The following is a 24,688-nucleotide window of genomic DNA, read 5'->3' as shown; positions in this document are numbered from 1 at the left end:
CTAAACCGAAAGTAAAAAAGAGCCACAAACAGTTTCCAGCTCAAAACAAAAGTAAAATCTAGAGCCACCGCCCAGCTCCACCCACACAATGACATCACTGCATCCATTTGAGAAGACAAACAGTTCTTAAAGGGACATTCCCATGACACTATCAAATACTTCAATACTTTTCTGGCCCGAGACATAGGGCATAAAAGAGTCTATTATTTATCAATTTATATATTTTCAATGGGTGCCTATTTTAACATTTAGCAGGTGAAAAACAAATCCGCCACAAAAACAGATTGCGTAAAACACTAAATTTTATCACTTTGTTTTGTTGTCAATAGCATCTAACTTTTCTTTCAATTCGCTGACATATCGGAATCAACATTTTACAATTGCAGAAAAGAGTCTCCTGTTGCCGATAGAAAGGCACTGTGATCACCCACACAGGTGCAATTTCTCCCGCAAGTACTGTCATCAGAACACACCCATCAGCCCATTCACTGATGCCATTGGCTGCGCACATGGTGACATTATCATGCTCTGGTAATTGTGTAATTATTATGATACAAAATTTTGAAAAGAGTGAAATATTTCAGAGATGAATATTTTTGAGAATTCATCTTTAGCTACAAGATCTTCTAATAAAATAGTATAATATCTGTGAAAGGTTCTTCGGCTCTGGGGTTGCATGCTCCTTTGCTATGGATCTGATCCATGTCCACCCACTGCCGTTATACCTCTGTCCATCCCAATCATCTCTGCCATTGCCTGGGTTCATATGTCTCAAAAATGTGCATACTTTAGACATGTTTAATGTTTTATTACTTATGCCAAACATATCCAGATGAGAATCATTGCACCCAATGTTTACCACCCTTCAGTATGTTTCATGGTCAGGAATCGGTTTACTTGTGCTACAGTACACCTCATTTCCAAGTTTAGAATGATCACAAAATTATGATCCATCTTTTACACTCTAAGACATCTTCTGTGTCCTTTCATCTCATGATTGCGGTGAGGTCCATTTTCAGCCTTCCTGAAATGCTAATGTCTATGATCAGTACTCTAACTGATTGACTCAATAAAACAATTCTTTGCCATTTTTACACCACGGAGTTCGACCAGTTACGAAGTTTCAACAGTAGGTTGGAGACACTTCAACCCATAACATAGTCTGCATGCGGACCCCTGATGTGCCACTCTAGTGTAGAACAAGCCATAGTCATTCCAATGTGAGTTTCACACGTCATGTCTAATGTCAGGATTGTGCCTCAAATGCCTGCCACCAAGGAAAATGTCACTAAGGCTTTTAAATTCACAGTCCTGTGCACCTATCACCAATGTGCTTGATGGTTTACTTTGGCTCTCTGTTCAGCAACAGTTCCATCAAATAATTTTGATAATTGTTCTCAAATCCTTCCATGGTCTCGCCCCTTCCCATCCCTATAATCTCTAGCCCCAACACACTTCTCAGAGAAATCTGTGCTCCACTAACTGCATTTTGAGCAAACCAACTTTTAATTGCTCCACAATTGGTGGCGACACCTTTAGTTGCTGCAATCCATTGCTCTGGAATTCTCCACTAAACCTCTCCACCACCTTATTTTTTCATGGAATAAGGGCAACGCTGGCTAGGCCAAAATTTGCCACCCATCCCTAATTGTCTTAGAGAAGGTTTGGTGAGCCTCCTCCTCGAACCGCTGCAGTACATCAAGTGTGGGTAGACCCAGTGCTGTTAGGCAAGGAATTCCAGGACTTTGACACAGTGACAATGAAGTGATGAGAATATAATTCCAAGCCAGGATGGTGGGAAGCTTGGATGAGAATTTGCAGTGGTGGCATTCTAACACCCCTGTTGTCCTAGTTTTCTAGGTGGTAGAAGTCGTGGATATGGAAGACATCATCAACGGAGCCTTGGTGGGTTGCTGTCTCTGGAACATACTGCTGCCATGGCATGCTGCTGCAGGGAGTGATCATTCAAAATGATTGATGACATGTCAATCAAGCGGGCTGTTCGGTCCTGGATGGCATTGAATTTCTTAAGGGTTGTCGGAGATGCACTCAGTCAGACAAGTGGAGCGTGGTCCATCACACTTCTAACTTGTGCCTTGTAGATGTTGGACAGGTTTTGGGGAGTCAGGTTGCACGCTGCTCATTGCAGAATTCCTAGCCTGGGTCCTATTCTAATCACCACCGTATTTATGTCACTGATCCAGTTCAGTTCAGTCATTATCTTCATGTCTCATTTTGATACCAAAGCATGCCATGGCTGTCATTCTGCCAACCATTTTTCCTTAGATGGCACACAGCCCAATCGTATTCCATTTCACTACACCATGACTTGGGGAGTAGAATGAAGAATAAGGCACATCATTCGGATGTGGTATTTTTCCATTGCACTGGCAGTATATCCATGCCAGATAACGTTAGGGATCTCTGCAGAGACCAACCACCAAAGAAGTTCAAACTTCTAGCTAATCGCTGAAAAAACAAAACAAGATTTTAAGTTTTAATATGTTTACTGCAATAAAAGGTGAAAGGCACTATTGACCAAACACAATCTTTGTCAGCAATTTATACTTAAAGGCACAGAAGGCTCTGCTTATTTTGAAAAAAAAACCTCTCCTTCCCCTCCCAAAACGTGTCTTTATCAATAGTTTGGTTTCTGTCAGCCAACCATAGTCTCTGTTCTCTGTTATCCTTTTCTTTTCTTTATTCTTTCATGGGATGTGGATGTTGCCGGCAAGGCCAGCATTTGTTGCCATCTGAATTGTCTTTGAACTAAGTGGTTTGCTAAGCCATTGCAGAGAACAGTTAATAGTCAGCCACATTACTGTGGGTTTGAGTTACATGTAGATCAGACCACGTCAGGATGGCAGATTTCCTTCCCTAAAGGGCATTAGTGAACCAGTTGGGTTCTTGCTACAAACAATGGTTTCATGGTCACATTACTGAGCTAACTTTATAATCCAGATATATTCAATTAATTTAAAATCCACTGGATTCCGTGGTGGGATTTAAACTAGTGTCCCTCGAGCAGCCTGAGCTTCTGGATTACTAGTCCAGTGACACTACCATTACACCACCATCTGCCCCATCCATCCTCACAAATGGTCTATGATGATTATTCTTGCAATAGAATGAGATTCTTCTCACATTCCAAAGCCAAGAACTCTGCAAGTCTGTTATGGAAATATTTCTTTACCTATTTGGATAATGGCACCAGTTAATCAACAGGAAAAATATGTTGCATTTGATGCCTTTGCAATGAAATGTCCCAAAAGTTGTTTGTATTTTAATGCGCTGTCCAGACATGCTGGCTCTCTTCACAAGCGTCTTGTGTTGCTCCATGTATATTAACAGAAAAGGAAAAAGATCACCTGAACTTTCAACTTCATTTTGTTTTAAAAGTAAAGTGCTCATTTCAAATAAACCTGAGAATCCATGTTGCGTGAGTGTGACATTGTCAAAGATCTATCATTGGGACCCCTCCTATTTCACATCAACATGCTTGCACCAAATTTTCTACTCTGATCCGCTGGCCTACCGCCCTCTGAATGTACAGCATTTTATTCTCTCATAGCCAACATTAATTTCCACCAGACCGGTTGGCAGCCTTGTGGAGATTGAAGGCCAACTGTCTAACACCTCCGCCATAGTACTGAAGATTTGTGCTCCAGAACCAGCTACAGCCCTAGCCAAACTGTTCCAGTAGTACAACGCAGGCATCTACCCAACAATATGAAAAATTGGCCAGGTTTGTCCTGTCCACGGAAGCATGAATATCCAACCCAGCCAATTATCTCCCCATCAGTCTATTCCCAATCATTAAAGTAATCAACAATATTATTAAGCAGCACATAAAACAGCAATAACCTACTCACTGAAACTGAAGTTTGCATTCATCAAGGACCAGTCAGCTCCAAACTACATTACAGGCTTGCCCCAAACATGGACAGAAGATTCAATTCAAGAAGTGAGGTGAAAGTAACTGCCCACGACATAAAGGCAGTATTCGGCAGAGCGTGGCACCAATGAGCTCTCACAAAACTGGAGTAAATGGGAATCGGGAGGAAAATTCTTCAACAGTTGAATATGTGCTTAGCACAAAGGAAGATGATTGTGGTTGTTGGATGTCAATCATCTCAGTCCTAGGATATTGCTGCATGAGCTCCTCGGGGTAGTTTTGCAGGCTCAACATCTTTAGCTGTTTCATCAATTAACTTCCTCCATCATAACAGCAGAAGTGGGGATGTTCACTGATAATTGCACATTTGGAACTTCTCAGATACTGACGCAGTGTGTGTCAATATGCAGACCTGAACAACATTCAGGTTTAGGCTAAGTGGCAAGTAACATTCAGACCACATTAGTGCCAGGTAGTGACCATCTCCAACAAGAGAGAATCTAACCATATCCTGAAATGAAAATCGCTTATTGTCACAAGTAGGCTTCAAATGAAGTTACTGTGAAAAGCCCCTAGTTGCCACATTCTGGCGCCTGTTCGGAGAGGCTAGTACAGGAATTGAACCATGCTGCTGGCCTGCCTTGGTCTGCTTTAAAAGCCAGCTATTTAGCCCAGTGTGCTAAACCAGCCCCTCCTTTTGACATACCATTGGTGAAACCTCCACTATCCACATCCTGGGGGTTAGCATTGGCCAGAAACTGAACTGGATTAGCCATATAAATACCATGACTACAAGAGCAGTCTGGAGGTTGGTAATTCTCTAGTACGCACCTCTGACTACCCAAAGCTTGTCCACTATCTACAAGATAGAATAATCTCCACTTGCCTGGATGAGTGCAAATTCAACAACAAGCAAGAGGTTTTGACACCATCCAGGACAAAGCTGCCCGCTTGATTGGCACCCCATACCTCACCTTAAACATTCACTCTTCATCACCTACACTGGCAGCAGTCTGAACTATATACAACATGGAACTCAGTAACTCACCTAATCTCTTTTGATAGCACCTTCCAAACCATAACCTCTACCATCTGGAACAGTGTTTTTCAAAATTTCTTACCCAGGACCTACTTTTGCCAACAGGCTAACCTTCGCGACACACACCGGCCAACCTCTGCGACCCATGCCGGCCAGCCTTCATGACCCATGCCACGTTTGCTCACCTTTAACACGAAAGAGGAGCCTGCTTGGTCCTCATGATCTCACTCCAATCAGGTTTACAGAAGGAAAGGGTAATACGCATATCAGGCGCAGATTTCAGCCAGTTCCTTTATGCCACCTTCATCTTTGTGATAATGTAAAAGTCACCCTTGCACATGTAAGTTGTTGTGAAGGGCAATAGCAACAAAATGCTTGTTTTACTCAACACTAGACACTCGTGGGGCATGCTTCTCCAGAATGCTGGCAGTCTCATGAGCTTTTGCAGTGTTTTTAATGTGCTGTCACAGGTCAGGTACAGCAGTGCCATCCTTTCATTTGGAGTCAACGGTAAGTTAATAACTCACTCTGGGGTCTAACCTCAAAAGGAATATTTCACCTACTACAGTAGTCCCCCTTTATAACGCGGGTGTTGGGGTCCAAGACAGCCACCCGCGTTGTATCCGAGCCGCGGATATCCACGATGGGGGTTTTAAATTTATTTAAAAATCTATGCTAGCGCTTCCCATTGTGAGTCTATGGGGGACGGGGGGAGAGGTCAGACCCCCGTAGACTCACAATGGGAAGCGCTAGCATAGATTTTTAAATAAATTTAAAACCCCCATCGTGGATCCAATTAAAACACTGATTGTTTCGGTGAGAGAGCAGCTTCCCTCTCCGGATCAAAGTGAGCCGGCCGCTGAAATTGACACTGCCCGCTGCTCTCTCCCTCCAATCCAACTTTTAAGTTTTAATGTTTCTGATTGGAGGGAGAGAGCAGCCGGCAGTGTCAATTTCAGCGGACGGCTCACTATGATCCAGAGAGGGAAGCTGCTCTCTCACTGAAGCAATCAGCCGGCCGCTGAAATTGACACTGCCGGCTGCTCTCTCCCTCCAATCAGAAACATTAAAACTTAAAAGTTGGATTGGAGGGAGAGAGCAGTGGGCAGTGTCAATTTCAGCGGCCGGCTGATTGCTTCAGTGAGAGCAGCTTCCCTCTCCGGATCAAAGTGAGCCGGCCGCTGAAATTGACACAACTGACAGTTGGGGTCCATAAGCCCCCCCGCGGTATATCGCGAACCGCGGTATTGCGGAGCGCGGTGTAACGGAGGACTACTGTACTTCTCTTTAAATATCTGAAACGTCTTTCATTTTCCAGTACTCCCGGCTTATAAGACACATGGACTTTGCATCCTTATTTGCACTGGCACAATTGACAAAGCCAAACCTCAAGAAATCTTCTTATACTGCTTTATTTCAGAGTGAAGTTTCTTCCTGGTAGGCTGTTAACCAGAGGCCCTGGAACTCTGCAGAGGTAACATTAGCGCTGTGCTGTCCTGCTGTGGACTCTGCTAAGCAGCTCTCTCCTGCAGATTCAATTGGGATATCCTGGCCAGAAGATACACTGCCTAGCTGTGTCACTGGCCTTTTTCTTACTTGTCAGAAAACAATTCATCTTCAGAGTCCTTTTGCTTGTCAGCAGCTAGAAAATGGAAGCTCTCCACAGTGATTTCAAAAGCACATCCTGGGCACTTGACTTCAAGTGTACATAAAGGCATGTGACCTGCTCACTGCTGCCACTTCTGGCCAGAAGACTGTACACAGCCTCATCCTTCTTAATAAAAAGTCAGCAGTGGCCATCATTCTCAATAAATATGCCAGTAGCGGCTATCAGGCACTCCCCCTACAATTGGAACCCCAATTGCTCCACGACCCTCCCAACACTCGCCTGCGACCCACAGATGGGTGAAAATCCCCGATCGAGAAGGACAAGAGCAGTAGATGCTTGGCAACACAACCACTGTAAGTTCCCTTCTAAGTCTCACACGATACTGAATTGGAACTGTATTAACATTCCTTCACTGCTACTGGGTCAAAATCCTAGAACTTCCTCCCTAACTGCACTGTGGGTTTACCTACATCACATGGACTGCATCAGCTCAAGGTGGCTCACCACCATTCCCTCAAAGATAATTAGGGATGGGTGCTCACACCTCACACGTGAATAAAAAGGCTGGAAATATTTTCCTTGTAACTGAAACAAGAAGAAAATTGGCAAATATTTGTAGGAAATGCTCTTGGGAGTCCCAAGATAGGGGTGAAATACATACTTTATGAATTGTGTGAAAAATATGGTCCAAATATCCCCTTCTGAATTTAATAAATGCTCACGAAACTGCTGATGCATAAACAAGTATTTACACTATAATTTAATTCTCGGATTAAGCATCGTCTCACAACAGTAGCCTAAATAATCCTCTTTCAAAAAAAGATAAAATTAGAGTTTTCAATTGATATTCCAACGCCATACGAGACCTAACTATGTACATATTAAAACTGTTACATAACAGCAAATTTCATGTATATTTCATGAATTTGAGTTGCCCGCTCACCATCCCACCAAACATGATTGCAAATTAGACGAATTGCTCGAGTAACTGCCAGTTGCATACCAAGTTTTTACATTTGCTTATCCCATGAACTATACTGGGCTGTGTACCCAGCTGTGAAAGTACAACTCACCAACAAAGTTGAATAGAAACCAGGTTGCGTCTCCCATCGTTTTAATTGCTCCTCGGCTGGCTTCAAAACAGTGGTGTCTTGACTCGCAGCCTGGGTCAAAGTCTGCAGGACAACAGTGCTAGCACTATTGATATCCATAGAGAACCTGGCAAATAAATAAGAAGCACTTTCAACATATATGGAGATAACAGTTAACCCTCAGAAACGAGACAAGAATAGCATTTCCTCTCATGATTCGACAGCTTAGCATCGTAGATTAATAGCACAGCATAAAAAGTTCTATGAACACGACTGGAAGAAATCTATATCACCATCCTTACTCTAAAGGTTATCAAAGGATTATGTTATACTGATGAACCAGTCCATTACAATTAAATCACCATAAACTGAACACAGTCTATATATATATATATATATACACACAACAGGAGAATTGGAATTGTTCACTCTTAAAACAAGGTGTGGAGGCAGACTATGGATAATTTTAGCTTACAAATTTATTTAAACTATTCAGTGCAGTTGGATCAAAATGTGACATAAAAACAATTTGTCAGCTTTGGTTCAGTTGGCAGCACTCTCACCTCTGAAGGTTGTGTTCAAGTCACACTCCTGAAATTTGAACATCTTCGGTCGAAACTTCAGCGCAGTATTGAAGGAATACTGCACTGTCAACAGTGTCACCTTGCAGACGAGAGGTTAAACCAAGGCTCTATTGGTTCTCTCAAATGAATGCACATGATCTCATGGTGTTCTTTCAAAGAGAAGGAGTTCTCTCCAGTGTACTGTTCAATATTTATCACTCATCAACATCACAAAGAATAAATTATCTGGTCATTGTTGCTTGAGATTGTTGACTATCAAATTGTTGCTTGTGAGACACCTTGCTGTGTGCAGATTGGTCGCCAAGTTTCCTACATTGGGTCAGTGGCCACACTTCAAAAGTAGTACAAATTGGCTATAAAGTGATTTCAGTGGTTGTGAAAGGCACTCTATAAATGCAAATCTTTCTATTTATTCTATTCTTCGCATTTCAGAAATGTGTCTTTATTCATTTTCACAAGAATTCAATCTTTAGAATCCATGGAATAACTATAGTCCAGGAGGCCATTTGACCCATCAAGTCTACACCGACCCTCCAAAAGAGCACTCTACCTAGGCCTACTCCCCCTGGCCTATTTGCGTAGCCCAGCACATTGATCATGGCTAATCCACCTGGTCTGCACATCTTTGGACTGGAGGAAACCCATGCAGACACATGCAAACTCCACACAGACAGCCACCCAAGGCCGGAATTGAACATGGATCCCTGACGCTGTGAGGCAGCAGTGCTTAATGTGCCACCGTGCCACAATATTTACAGTGCAGAAGGAGGTCATTCAGCCCATCGAGTCTCCATTAGCCCTTGGAAAGAGCAGCCTACTTAAGCCCACACCTCCACCCTATCCCCATAACCCCACCTAATCTTTTGCCACCAAGGAGTAATTTGGAATGGCCAATCCACCTAACCTGCACATCTTTGGAATGTGGGAGCAAACCGGAGCACCCGGAGGAAACCCACGCAGACACGGGGAGAAAGTGCAAATCCCACACAGTTATCAGAAGCCGGAATTGGATCTGGGTCCCTGGAGCTGTAAGGCAGCAGTGTGCCAACCATTGTGCCAACGTGCCACCCTATTTGTTCTATTGTATAATAAAATTTTCCATTGCTACAAATTCGGGTCCGACACTGCTATCTTCTCGGGCCCAGTGCTGTTGATCATTCCTTTAAATAGGTTTTTTCCTGTTTTTTTTTTAGGTACAGCCCAGTATCTGGTAGTTTGCAGAGAACCCAGGAGCTTAACAATGAAACTTGTGATCCAGGCCTATATAGAGCACATATGCTCCTTTAATCTCTGCAAAAGCAAACCAAGTTAACATGAAATGGAACTGCCTTATTGACAATAGAAAAATCAAAGAACACAATCTAACAAAATTAATTTTGTGTAATCACTCATCGTTAGTTAAACTAATACACCTGCTCATAAGTTCATAAGATATAGGAGCAGAATTAGGCCATTTGGCCCATCGAGTCAGCTCCGCCGTTCGATCATGGCTTATCTCACCCTGAACTTAACTCCACCGTCCTGCCTGTTCTCCATAACCCTTTAACCCATTACCAATTTAAAATGTTTAACTCCTCAAATTTACTCACTGTGTAGCAGCACAGTGGTTAGCATTGCTGCCTACGGCGCTGAGGACCTGGGTTCAAATCCAGGCCCTGGGTCACTATCCGTGTGGAGTTTGCACGTTCTCCCCGTCTCTGCGTGGGTTTCACCCCCACAACCCAAAGATGTGCAGGGTAGGTGGATTGGCCACGCTAAATTGCCCTTTAATTGGAAAAAATAATTGGGTACTCTAAATTTATTTATTTTTTAATTTACTCTCTGCTCAATTGAGGGGGATTCATAAAGGAAGCTGGAATCACTCTGTCCCATCAATAGTATGAAACCCATCTTTCCTTCATACACTTCTGCTGCCTAGTTTCATTTGATATCTGTGCTAATTCTTAAAAAGCCTCCTCACAAAGAATAACCAGGCATTAGGAAAAATTGGACATTGTTTGAGATTTTTGCAGAACAACTGCTCGTCTGCATTTAAAACACATCTCATTTGCCTATGAATAGCCAGCCAAGCACAGGACTATTGTGAGGGAATCTATATTGTTAAGATTGATTTTTCCATTTGAGACATACACGACTGCAAAACAGAAGTTGAACTGCAAATGAAACTGAAAGGAAAGGAGAAAAGGTAAACACAGAAATTAAACTGAACTTCTCCGTCTCTAAGGAATCAGGAGCAAGCAACGGTTGGGGAATCAAAACTACAACTTCTTGAAAGCTGCAGAACAACACAGTTCACTCCAAGCTGGGCAGAAGCAGTTGTTGGGTCAACTGCAGCAGATCAGACAAGCTGAAGGCTCAAGAGGAGGAAGCTAGGTACAGCAGCTGAGTATATGATAAGGGAATAAGTTGGGCAGTTCTTTCTGTGACTTGAAAATAACATTGGTGAATCTACGCCATCTATAGAGCTGAGCAGGTTCTGCAGGCATCTGCCACTTGTGAAGACAATGCCCGTGGAGCTTGGGGTGGCTGTTGACAGAGGATCTCCAAGAAGAGGAGCTGAAATTCCTCCTGAGGACGACAGAGTTTGAAGGATTTTGTGACTGAGTGTGACCACTGGATTCATTTTTTAAAAAAATATTTTTATTAAAAAGCTTCATTTCCATCAAATGCAGCATTAACAGCTGAAAAAACAAATGTCAAATAGTAAAATATCGTGGAAAAGGAAAGAAGAAAAGCACCCAACCGAACTTAGAAATCCCACCCATCAAAAGACCAAAATAACCCACCCCCAAAAACTAACCCCCACCCACCCCCACCCCCAAACATCCCCACCTTAACAGCTGATGGTGATTAACTCTTTAAAGCAGGAAAGAATGGCTGCCACCTCCAGTCGAACCCCTCCAATGACCCCCTAACAGCATACGTGACCTTTTCCTTTTATAAAAATTCCATGATGTCACCCAACATTCCTCTGGGAGGAGTGGAAGGTCTCCATCCTAGCAAAACTCGCTTCTGGGCTATCAATGGGGCAAAGGCAAGAACATCCACCTTCACCCCAGTCTGCAGCCCCAGCGAATCAGAAACTCTGAAAATGGCCACCAACGGACAAGGCTCCAGGTGAGTGTTAAGAATCGCTGACATAAATTTCAGCTAGCTGGGGGGAACGAGCTACGGCACCTGCAGCTCAAAAACTTCCTACGAAAGGAGACAAGGACGTACCCACAACCGCCACGACAGACACTCCTGGAAGACCTACTGGACGCAAGTATCCTAGAGAAAGGGAACTGTAGCGACATGTATGACCGACTGGTAGAAAGGGACGACACCGTACTGGACGCAACAAGAAGGAAATGGGAGAACGGCCTGGGGATGGAGATAGGGTGGGGACTCTGGAGCGAAGCACTGCATAGGGTCAACTCCACCTCCACGTGCGCACGGCTCAGCCTGACGCAACTAAAAGTGGTACATAGAGCCCACTTAACGAGAAACCGTATGAGTAGGTTCTTCCCGGAGGTGGAGGACAGATGTGAACGGTGCCAAAGAGGCCCGGCCAACCACGTCCACATGTTCTGGTCTTGCCCCAGACTTGTGGAGTACTGGACAGCCTTCTTCGAGGCTATGTCCAAAGTGGTGGGGGTGAGGGTGGAGCCATGCCCGATTGTGGCGGTCTTCGGGGTTTCAGACCAGCCAGATCTATTCCTGGGGAGGAGGGCGGACGCCCTTGCCTTTGCCTCCCTGATCGCCCGCCGTAGAATCCTGTTTGGCTGGCGGTCAGCAGCACCGCCCAGAGCTGCAGACTGGCTGTCCGACCTCTCGGAATCTCTCCAAATGGAGAAAATCAAATTCGCCATCCGAGGGTCGGACGACGGCTTCCACAGAACGTGGGAGCCATTCAAGCAATTGTTCCGGGACCTGTTTGTGGCCAACGAACAAGAGGAAGAATAGTCGGGCGGCCAAGAATCAGGGGAAAATGGATGGGAATCGGGGGAAGGTTGCCGGGGGGGGGGGGGGGGGGGGGGGGGGGGGCTACGGGTTCATTATGGGGGTTTGATGGCTAGCTAAGGCCCAAAACCAAACTGTAAATAAATGCCAATAAACATGTGCCTCGGCCATATTGGGGAATGTAAATATGTATGCCGGCTAAAGGGGGGAGGCCACAATTATTACGAAGATGTTTACCTGTAAATATATATGTTAATTTTTGCGTGTTCTTTTTTTTTCTCTCTCTCTAACAATTTGTAATTTGTTCAATATAAAACATGAAAACTGAATAAAAAACATTTATTAAAAAAAAGAATCGCTGACATGGTGCTAAAGAAGGAGATCCAAAAGCTTACCATCCTTGGACATGACCAGAACAAATAGTTGTGGTTAGCAGACCCACAAGAGCACCACCCACACTTGTCCTCCACACCCACGAAGAACCCATTCATCCTAGAATTAGTTAGGGGAGTCCTACGTACCACCTTAAGCTGAATCAGTGTGAGCTGCGCGCAGGAGGAAGTGGAGTTCACCCTACAACGGGTCTCACCCCACACATCTTCATCTAAAATAGGTCCCAGCTCGTCCTCCCAATTTTCCCTCACCTAGTCCAGCTAGACAGCTTCCATTGACATAATCCTCACATAAACATTTGAAATGATCACACACACCCCCCCCCCCCCACCCCCCATAGACCCCACCCCCCACAGACCCAGCCAGCAATAGGATTTTCCCCAGCAGTAGTGGCTGCGGCGCTAAGGGACACGCAGGGCAGATCTTCGAAACAAAATCACTAATTGAAAGTAGCAGAACAAGTGTGGCCCTGACAATTTAAATTTCACCAAAAGCTCCTCCCAACTAGCAAACCGTCCCTCCATGAACAGATCCCCATTAATACTGAACTGTGACGAGTATGCAGGGATCCTACAGCATGATCTGGACAGGTTGGGCAAAATCAATAGCATATGCAGTATCATTTGGATCGGAGTAAGGTTATTCATTCTGGAAGCAAAAACAGGAAAGCAGATTACTACCTGCAGTTGTATATTGGGAGGGGAGTGTGCAGTGGGACCTGGTTGTCCTTGTGCACCAGTCGCTGAGGGTAAGCATGCAGGTGCAGCAGGCGGTAAAGAAGGCTAATGGTATGTTGGCCTTCATCGAGAGAGGTTTTGAGGAGTTAGTTTAGCACAGTAGACTAAACAGCTGTTTTGTAATGCAGAACAATGCCAGCAGCGTGGGTTCAATTCCTGTACTGGCCTCCCCGAACAGGCGTCGGAATGTGGCGACTAGGGGTTTTTCACAGTAACACTGAAACCCCCGGCTCTCCTCTCGCTGTTTTAAACTGTGAAACTCCCGGCTCTCCTCTCGCTGTTAAACACTGAAACTCCAGGCTCTCCTCTCGCTGTTAAACGCTGAAACTCCCGGCTCTCCTCTCGCTGTTAAACACTGAAACTCCCGGCTCTCCTCTCGCTGTTAAACACTGAAACTCCCGGCTCTCCTCTCGCTGTTAAACACTGAAACTCCCGGCTCTCCTCTCGCTGTTAAACACTGAAAATCCCGGCTCTCCTCTCGCTGTTTTAAACTGTGAAACTCCCGGCTCTCCTCTCGCTGTTTTAAACTGTGAAACTCCCGGCTCTCCTCTCGCTGTTAAACACTGAAACTCCCGGCTCTCCTCTCGCTGTTAAACACTGAAACTCCCGGCTCTCCTCTCGCTGTTCAACACTGAAACTCCCGGCTCTCCTCTCGCTGTTAAACACTGAAACTCCCTGCTCTCCTCTCGCTGTTAAACACTGAAACTCCCGGCTCTCCTCTCGCTGTTAAACACTGAAAATCCCGGCTCTCCTCTCACTGTTAAACACTGAAACTCCCGGCTCTCCTCTCACTGTCTTTACTGCTGCTGGCAGTAACTGTTTAAAACATTGAGAGGAGAGCCTGGAGTTTCAGTGTTTAAACAGCGAGAGGAGAGCCAAGAGTTTCAGTGTTTAAAACAGTGAGAACAAAGGACAAAGAAAATTACAGCACAGGAACAGGCCCTTCGGCCCTCCCAGCCTGCGCCGATCCAGATCCTTTATCTAAACCTGTCTCCTATTTTCCAAGGTCTACTGCCCTCTGTTCCCGCACGTTCATATACCTGTCTAGATGCTTCTTTAATGATGCTATCGTGCCCGCCTCTACCACCTCCGCTGGTAAAGCGTTCCAGGCACCCACCACCCTCTGCGTAAAAAACTTTCCACGCACATCTCCCTTAAATTTTCCCGTCACCTTGAAATCGTGACCCCTTATAACTGACACCCCCACTCTTGGGAAAAGCTTGTTGCTATCCACCCTGTCCATACCTCTCATAATTTTGTAGACCTCAATCAGGTCTCCCCTCAACCTCCGTCTTTCCAACGAAAACAATCCTAATCTACTCAACCTTTCTTCACAGCTAGCACCCTCCATACCCGGCAACATCCTGGTGAACCTCCTCTGCACCCTCTCCAAGGCATCCACATCCTTCTGGTAATGTGGCGACCAGAACTGCACGAGAGGAGCGGACCTGCGCGGGACACTGCGCTGCAGGTAGGACAGCTGCTTGTCTGGTTGTTTATTTCAAATTGGGAAAAAACACAGTAAGGTGACGTCACAGGAGACTGTGACCTGATTGGCTGAAAGGCAGAATAGGCTAAATTTGAATGTTAGTGGAGTTACTAGTTTTAATTTCATTTAAATCACTATTTTTAATTTGATTTGTATTACTATTTTTTAATTTTTAAAATCTCACCTAAATAACTATTTTGGGTTGATTGAAATTACTATTTTAAATTAATTTAAATAACTTTTTTAATTTTAATTAAATATCTTTTTAATTTATTGTCGGATCAAGCAAGGTAAATACTCAGGGATAAAGCTAATTAAATAGTATACAGGACATTGGATATAATCCGACAAAAACATCTTTCTAAAGCTTAATTTCAAAAGTTAAATTTAAGGAATAAATCATGGCAAGACAGCTCATAGGGCAGCACGGGTGGCGCAGTGGGTTAGCCCTGTTGCCTCACGGCGCTGAGGTCCCAGGTTCGATCCCGGCTCTGGGTCACTGTCCGTGTGGCGTTTGCACATTCTCCCCGTGTTTGCGTGGGGTTCGCCCCCACAACCCAAAGATGAGCAAGCTCGGTGGATGGAACACACTAAATTGCCCCTTAATTGGAAAAAAATGAATTGGGTACACTAAAAAAAAAAATTTTTAATGGCTGGACAGCTACAAGGCGTGATCTGCTCCTCTTGCTCCATGTGGCAGGCTGGGGTCAGTTCCAGTCCCCACGGTCAGCATGTGTGCAGGAAGTGTCTCCGGTTACAGCTCCTGGAAGCTCAAGTTTCAGAGCTGGAACGGCGGCTGATCACTGAAATATGAGTGGATTGCTGAACCAATTAATCAGATGTGTCTTAGTTGAACCTACCATTTAATTTGCAATGTATAGTTTATATTCAAACACGACTCGTCTTTAATTCATGTTTAACTCATGTTAATTTTGGGTGTTAAAGTATAAAATAGATGGTATTTAATCTTTAGCACAGTGGTTGGCACTGTTGCTTCACAGCGCCAGGGTCCCAGAGTCTGCACATTCTCCATGTCTGCGTGGGTTCCCTCCGGGTGCTCCAGTTTCCTCCCACAAGATCTGAAAGATATGCTTGTTGGTGAGTTGGACATTCTGAGTTGGACATTCTGAATTCTCCCTCAGTGTACCCGAACAGGCGCCGTAGTTGCCAGTCTCTTCTTATACTCTCTCTTTACTTCTCTCATAGTTTCTTTCGCTTCCCCTCTGAAGCTTCTTTGCATAGTGGTAATGTCACTGGACTAGCAATCCAGAGACCCAGGCTAATGCTCTGGGGACATGGGATCTGAGCCAATCATGCAAGCTGCAGATGTTCCTCAATGGTCCTAGGTCCAACTGTATTCAGTTGCTTCATCAATGACCTTCCCTCCATCATAAGGTCATAAGCGAGGATATTCACGGAAGATTGCACAATGTTCTGCATCATTCACAACTCAGATAGTGAAGCAGTCCGTGTTCATATGTAGCAAGACCTGGCTGAGGCTGATAAGTGGCATGAAACAAATATCAGGTAATGATCATCTCCAACGAGAGAATCCAACCATTTTCCCTTGACACTAAATAACATGGCCATCACTGAATTGGCAACTATCATCCTGGACGTTACCATTAAACAGAAACTGAACTGGAATAGTCATATAAATTCTATAGTTGCAAGAGGTCAGACGCTGGGAATTCTGCAGTGAGTAACCCACCTCCTGAGTCCCCAAAGCCTGTCCACCATCTACAAGGCACAAGGTAGGAATGTGGTGAAATACTCTCCACTTCAACACGATCCATGGCAAAGCAGCCCACTTGATTGGCATGCCACACACTACCTTAAGCATTCACTCCCTCTACCACCAACGCAAGTGGCAGCAATGTGTACCATCTGCAAGATGCACTGCAGCAACTGCCACATGCACCCTTTTTCTGCTTAATTTTACTCCCATGTCTTATTATCCTGTGTTTGGTGTTTGTTTCTACTTTATCGTTTGTGGCCATGAACCTTTACTGAACCAAACTATCTCCTGTGTGGTTCAATTACACTTTGCCTGCCAATCGTAGAATCCAATTTACCTGGGCTAGAAATGTTCTCACCCCATTAGGATTGGTCTTCCTCCTATTCATTACTTTTATTCTTGATTGCTCCGAGTCCTTTTCCATAGCTTATCTAAACTTGATGATACTGTGGTCATTATCACCTTGGTGTTTCCCTACTGCCTCTTAACATACTTCATTTCTCAGAACCAGATCCATCAATGCCTTCTTAATCCTTGGGACTGAAAACATATCCAGAACATTTTCCTGAACAAACTCGAGAAACTCATGCTCCTCTTTGTCCTTTATACTATTGCTATCCTGGTCTATATTAGAATAAAGTCCCCCATATAACTCTCTAGATTAATGCACCTCTCTAATTTCCTTGGAAATTTGTTCCTTGATACCTTTCTCACAAGTTGGTGGTCTATGGAATATACTCATCAATGTAAACGGACCACTAACCAAATAGATTATGCCTCCATCTCATACATTCTCTCTCTCCAGCACTCTAATCAATATTAATCAATATTGCTCCCTCTCTTTTCTTTCTTTCGCCACCTTTCCTGAATACTTTGTATCCTGGAATATTTATTACCCAGTCCTGCCCTTAATTGAGCCAAGTATGCAGAGGTGGTGGTCATTTCTATCACTGAAGTTGTATTAGCAAAGGACAGTTCAGCTCACAGCAATGAATTCCAATTCAGATAATTTCCTTGTATCAATAAACAGCAACCAAAAAGGACTTGATTTGCTTCTTTTCACAATATTTCACAGAAATATCCACATGGGACAATTGGCCCTAATGAATTGTTTTGAGCAAACAACCCGGGAGAGCAAGTGTAAAGTAATTCAACCAAAGCACATGCTGCTTGGAAAAACAAATCACAAATATTAATCTTTCAATTTAAATATTCCAACTACCCCAGGTTGGTTGTTCACCATTAACATCTCACATCTCATTTAAGTAGATGCAATTTTCATGAATAAAATAATGATTTAGTGTAGTAGAGAATGATAATAATTTGTTCATCTTTATTTGTTTGGTTTGGCTGCACATTAAAATCTGAAAGCAAAATAGCTGATAAAAGAAACAAGATCCCGGAACATTAATGTTACATTTCAAAGGTCACTGCTTTCCTTACAAAATCAGTGGCGGGAGAGATATATGATGTGGAGATGCCGGCGTTGGACTGGGGTGAGCACAGTAAGAAGTCTTACAACACCAGGTTAAAGTCCAACAGGTTTGTTTCAAACACGAGCTTTCGGAGCACGGCTCCTTCTTCAGGTGAATGAGAGCTTCGGGAGAGATATAATGATTAATGAAAGGGCACAATGATTTTTTTTTTCAAACATTTTTTTTTGAAGCATTGATAAATCTAGGTGAAGGAAACATATTGCAAGTAAGAAAAAATACTAAGCCAATCAAGAAACTACAATTAGGTGGCGGCAACTAGTTTTAAAAGCACCGTCTTCTGCCAACTCAAGATGGCCACCGAAACCTGTCTGTCTAACCACGCATGCACGGAATCCTGTCCTCATTGGCAGGAGAGACAGTGCCGGTTCACTCAGTTTCTGAGCCATACAGTGGTCCCGGCCACCCCACAGAGGAGGCTCCTGATCAAGGGGATTAGGATTAGTTCTGGGGCTTGTTTCTCCCAGCACAGTACATTTAAGCACCAATAGGTAGACAGATGATGGAATACAGGCTTAATAGAGGCTGGTTTAGCTTACTGTGCTAAATCGCTGGCTTTTAAAGCAGACCAAGCAGGTCAGCAGCACGGTTCAATTCTCGTACCAGCCTCCCCGGACAGGCGGCGGAATGTGGCGGCTAGGGGCTTTTCACAGTAACTTCATTGAAGCCTACTCGTGACAATAAGCGATTTTCATTTCATTTAATTACACACTATCCTTTCCAAGCCACTGGGATATGCCACAATGACACGATGGTTTACTGGGGGGAAAATGCACCATCCCAAAAGAATGGGAAACAAAAGACAAACAAAAGTTAAGGAAATCAAATGGAATAAACCAAAACTGTGGAATCCCCAAGAGATTCTGCTGCTGAAACTGTAATATTTGCATTTCCAGGACTAGTGATCACTGTGCATGTGTCCTGCTGCATATTGCTCCTGATAAAGATGGTGGCCACACATACAACTGCGCATGTGCGCATGTGTGGCATTCTCGCCCTAAACCTCTCCAGCTCTCTTTTATCTGCTCTTTCCTCCCTAAAACCTATGCTCTTTGACCAAACATTTGGTCATCTGTCCCAGGATGTGCAGGTTAGGTGGATTGGCCATGCTAAATTGCCCCTTAGGGTGGGGTTGCAGGAATAGGGTGGGGGATTGGCCCTAGATGGGTTGTTTTTTTCCCCCAAGGATCGGTACAGACTCAATGGGCTGAATGGCCTCCTTCTGCACTGTAGGGATTTTATGATCTCTTTGTGGGGCTGTCAAATTTTGTCCAGTCATGTTCCTATGAAACCCCTTGGGACACTTTACTCCATTGAAGGCAATATAGAAATATAAGTTGTTGCAATCTTTAAAAGCTCGAGCTACAGTAATACCCAAGGCACAAGAACAAAGGAAATGCAAATAAAATAAAGGAGTTCAACCTTGAAACAACCAATGTAGGGCTACAAGACTGTCAAGCGAAATACAGTACGAGGTGACCCTCTCGTGAAAATTCTAGCAGAAAATCGCACAATGACTGAAGGTTGACTATAAGCACATGTGCAAGCACAAAAGCATCTGTTCCCACTGCAGTCAGCGATTCCATTCCATATACTAAATTGGGGGCTCACAACTAATATTCCTATTTGTGCTATTTTTTTTCTTTGCATCCCACAAACTGCTGAGACATAAGTGCCACTGGCTAAATGTTTAAGCAATTTATTCCAAGGGACATTCTACCCTTAAAGGTTTCATGAGAGCTGTCAGAAGAAAAGGAAAAAGATTACATGAGGCCAATAATAGGGCAAATATAACTTTCTAGTGAATTTCTCAATGATTCGGGAACTTTATTTCAGGAGCAACATTGCTAGGCAGCGTGGTAATCGGGATGCCCAATGTGAATTAGCACCCAAGTAATATTGTTGACGCTCATCCTTTTGTTCTCGACTCAAAATGTTTCCTACAGAAAGTATCCTTATCTGGGAGGTCAGATTTTGGGTTTATTTTCAAAGACCCCACGTCCCTCATAATTTTGTACACTTCAATCAGGTCACCCCCCCCAAAGCCTTCTCTGCTCCAAGGAAAACAATCCTAGCCTAACCAGCCTCTCTTCATAGCTAAAACGCTCCAACCCAACAACATCCTGGTGAATCTCCTCTGCCCCCTTTCTGAGGAATTGAGCATTCTCCAAAACACATTTCTTGAATAAGTCTCTCAATCTGAAAACATGAGAGACTTCCATTCCCTCACACTAATTGGATTCAAATTAAAGTCCCAGAGGTGAAAAGTCAACAGCTAAGGTGTCAATCAATCCTTGATTTCCTAAACATAAGCAACTAGTTTCACATTGGAGCTGCTGCCTGAAATCTCAAGACACCATCTCCTTTCCCCATATATACAGGATAACTTGTTATAAAATATGTTCCAAGATCACTGGACTGATTTCACCTTTGCAACTCATCACAACACAACCATACAACTAACTGTGTACACAAAGATATCAGCATGCATTCAAAAAGGAAATAATGAAAAATACCCACAGAATAAATGCAGTTTACACATGGGAGTACGCCAGACATCAGCTTTCCTATAATGTATCCACAAGTGATGCTACAGCAGAACGATTCACTGGCAATAGTTCTATGATTACCACTCCATAGATATTGGATACATCTCATAGTCAGTAATGTCATATTCAAAACACCTCGAAAAACGTTGAATGGATAATCGAATATTAATTACATTATGGTCTAGCAATAAACAACAATTCTTAATTTCCCACCATAGGCATATCAATCGCAGACCTCAGTGTGAGACTTGTAGGGGAACTTGCAGGTGATACTGTTCCGATGCATCTGCTGTCCTTGACCTTCTTGATGGTAAAGGTCACAGGTTTGGAAGGGCTGTCGAAGGAGCTTTAAAGAGTTGCTTGGTTGGTAATAAATGAGCTCCTTACATAGCTGTGATTGAGGAACACTCTAACTCAACAGGACTGCATCTAAACTCTTTAAAGAATTCTCATAATACTTGTAGTCTTATTTTTGTGAGACACGTCTAGCAACCCAGGCAAGTTGCCTGCTCATCTGAGAGTTAGCAGAAAAAGACAATCATGAAGTCCCAAAGAAATAATTTATTTCAGGCAATTGAACTTGCCAGCCTAACCTAGTTTGACCTGCATGATTCCAGACCCACATGAAGCTCTTAATGTACCTAGAGGTGGGCCCACATCCAAAACAAAAGCTCCCAACAGCTCATCAGGCACACAGGATTTGAAGGTAAAGTCATTATAGTCCCAGATGATCATAGGTTGCTTTCCCCTATGGGGGGAGGAGCTGACTGGTGGTGATTTAACCTGAGGATCACCACACCGCAGATGAGGGACAAGGTTCATTCATTTCATGAATAACCTCAGCCAGTACAGGAATTGAATCTGCGCTGCTGGCATCACTTTGCATCACAAACCTAGCCAAGTGAGCTAAACCGCACCCCCGCCCCCACACACACAAGATTTACAATTGGCCTGGGCACCATGACAATTTTTGGAAAGATCATATGTGTCCATTTTATGCTAAGTGCTGAGATAATTACTCAATGGGAACGAGATAAATAATACAGTAAAATTTCTGTTATCCGGCTGTCTACCAACCCAAATTCTCTATTAACCAGAATGTTTTCTGATTGGAGATGGCAAACTCACCTGCAACAGTTTCTCGCTGTTCTCCAGCACCATCTCCCCTTGGCGCCACTCACGATTTGTGTACTCCCACACCTCTCATGAGACCTCAATGCCCACGTGATCACCTTGGAGCTTTCTATCTGAACGAAAATACGGAACTCACCTTGCATTCCAGTTATTTAATTAACCAGCACCTCCCATTCCTGGAGTATGACCATAGACCGCAAGACATAGGAGCAGCATTAGGCCCCTCGAGCCTGCAAGTTCTATTTTCTGAATGGAAGTTGTACAATCTCCTCCATTTCAATATTTTCTATAAAACAACAAAGATTGGGCGGCACAGTGGTTAGCACTGCTGCCTCACGGCGCTCAGGACCTGAGTTCGATCCCGGCCCCGGTCACTGGTCGTGTGGAGTTTACACATTCTCCCAGTGTCTGGTGGGTCTCCCCACAACGCAAAGATGTGCAGGTTAGGTGGATTGGCTGCGCTAAATTGCCCTTAATTGGAAAATAAAGAATTGGGTACTCTATTTTTAAAAAATAAAACAACAGAGATTAATGTTTCCATACCGTGGAAATGTATGTAACTCAATGCAGGACTCCTCCGCTTATGAACAAATCCAGATTCCAGGAATCACGAGCATTGTAAACATCGTCGATAACTCTGCTGCTGGATTATGGCAATCAGAGTAAATGAAGAGAACTCGTCTGCAGGGTGCTTGCATCAATTATCCGTCTAACAAAGACTCTAAGTTACAACCACATAAAGATCACTCTCAAAACAAGACCCTAAGATCCCATGTTTAAGCACAAAAAAATGCCTTACATGTCCACACTGAGACAAACATTCCTCATTTATTTTAAGTTGAGATATATATATATAAATGCTACTGGATTCCCAATTGACAATAGTTTATGTAGCACCTTTAGGAACAAAAGCAGGTCAGTCAGTCATTGCATTAGATGATTGTATCCAAGTCCATCGAACCACATTGATTCTATAACCCTTAATACCCTTGTTTAAAAAAAAATCTCAGCTTTGACATGGCCTCAACAGCTATTTGCAGGAAAGAGCTCTAAATCCTTGTGTTGAAGAAATGCTTCTTGAATTCACCCGAATGGCCTAGCTCTAAGTTAGAGGTTACATCCTCTCGTTCTGCACCCCCCTACCAGGAGATATACCACCTCTTTGTCTGTCGTATTTACTCCTTTAATCATCAATTCATTTATCCTTTAATCTTCTGCACACAACGGAATACAGGTTTTGTTTATGCAACCTGACCTCTTAATTTAATCCTTTTCGCCTCAGTATTATTCTGGCGAGCTTGGTCAGCATCTCCTGCAAGGCTAATATACTCTTCCAGAGGTGCAGCACCCAGAGCTGCATGTAATACATCAGATGGGGTCTAACAAGTGCTCTGTACAGCTGTAAAATTAGGTCCCACCAGTTTGTATTTCAGCTCGCTCACATAAAGCCAACATTCCATGTGACAATCTCATTGTTTTGAGTACCTGTCCATTACCACATACACGGTCCCCTAAAATCTTTGCTCCTTCAAAATTCTTAGATTCTCAACATTTAGTAAATGCTCAGATCTAGCTTCCTTAGGTCCAAAGTGCATGAATTAGAAAAGCACCCAATGATACTTATTGTTGCTTAGCAAAAGAAACTTGAAATTAGCTCAATTAAAGCTGTTTAAATATATTGATTAAAGAAAGCTACAATACCCAAATCAGTAATAGAACAGTAACTGAAGTACAACAAGATTAAATTGTATGTTGCCACCTGAAATATATTATCTTTAGAAAATATACAACGGTAGATGGACAAAACTTGATGACACAGTGACATCTAGTGGAATAGAATGCAAGAATAATAGAAAATACATCAGGTTAGATTAGAAATGTAATTTCTTCTTCATTTTACTTTTCAATTGTGTGCTTAATCTCAGAGCAGTACCCACTTTTTGATTCTTCCTGCCAAAGTGGACATGTTCACATCACATTTTCCCACATTACATTCCATCTGCCAAATTTTTTGCCCACTCATCCCTTTGAAGACTCTAGACACCTTCCTCCCCTACCTATTTTGTGTCAGTAAATTTAGCAACCTTACATTCAGTCCTGCTTTCCAAGTCATATACACCGATTGCAACTAGTTAAGATGCCAGCAATGACCTCTGTGGCACTCCACGAGTTACAGCCTGCCAACCCAAAAATGACCCTTCATCATGACTCCCCCTTCCCTGTTAGTTAACCAATCCTTTATTCAAGCTAATATGCTAGTCTACAGCATGAGACTGTAGACTATTAGTCGTAATCTTTGATGTGGCACCTTATCAAATGCCTTTTGGAATTCCAAGTAAACCTATATCTACAGGTTCCCTTTATCCACCTTATTACTTCCTCAAATAAATCTATTAAATTAGTCAAACATTATTTCCCTTTCATGGATTACAGCATCGGTTCAAAGATGGACTAAAGCATGAACTCACGGTGAGTGACTTCCCTTAACACCAGGGCAGCATTTGACCAGAGTAAGACATTAAGAGTGGTAGGAAAACTGAAGTCAATGGAAATTAGGGAGGAAACTCTCCAATGGTTGGAGTCATCGCTGGCACAAAAGGAAGGTGGTTGTGGTTGTTGGAGGTCAATCATCTCAGTCCTGGGACATCACTGCAGGAGTTCCTCAGGGAGTGTCCGAGGCCAAAACACCTTCAGCTACTTCAATTACCTTCTTCCACCCCCCCCCCCCCCCCCCCCCCCCCACCCCCCAAACAATCATAAGGTCGTAAGTGGGGTGTTCACTTTGATTTCACATTGTTCAGTATCATTCCCAACATCTGACACTGAAGCAGCCCATGTTCAAATGCAGCAAGGACAGGACAATATCAAGGCTTGAACGAATAAGTGGCAAATACCATTTCCAACTCGAGACTCTAACCATCTCCTCTTCACATTCAACGGCATTATCATCACTGAATTTCCCCCCACTACTATCAACATCCATGGGGTTTCCACT

The 24,688-nt window shown here is 43.5% G+C and overlaps 1 protein-coding gene across 2 annotated transcripts in view; it reads right to left on the bottom strand.

The window, feature by feature from the left end:
* The window catches only part of ipo11 (importin 11), a 712,587-nt gene that overhangs the window by 652,344 nt on the left and 35,555 nt on the right, over nucleotides 1-24,688 (bottom strand). For both annotated transcript variants that reach the window (XM_038791006.1, XM_038791005.1), the window contains exon 2: nucleotides 7,617-7,761. In XM_038791006.1, the coding sequence (XP_038646934.1) occupies nucleotides 7,617-7,754 (138 nt within the window). In that variant the 5' untranslated portion in view covers nucleotides 7,755-7,761. The remainder of the gene's footprint in view (nucleotides 1-7,616; nucleotides 7,762-24,688) is intronic.

The sequence above is a fragment of the Scyliorhinus canicula genome, chromosome 3 (assembly GCF_902713615.1).
Source record: "Scyliorhinus canicula chromosome 3, sScyCan1.1, whole genome shotgun sequence".
Lineage (NCBI taxonomy): Eukaryota > Metazoa > Chordata > Chondrichthyes > Carcharhiniformes > Scyliorhinidae > Scyliorhinus > Scyliorhinus canicula.
This window is presented reverse-complemented; position numbering and strand designations above follow the sequence as displayed.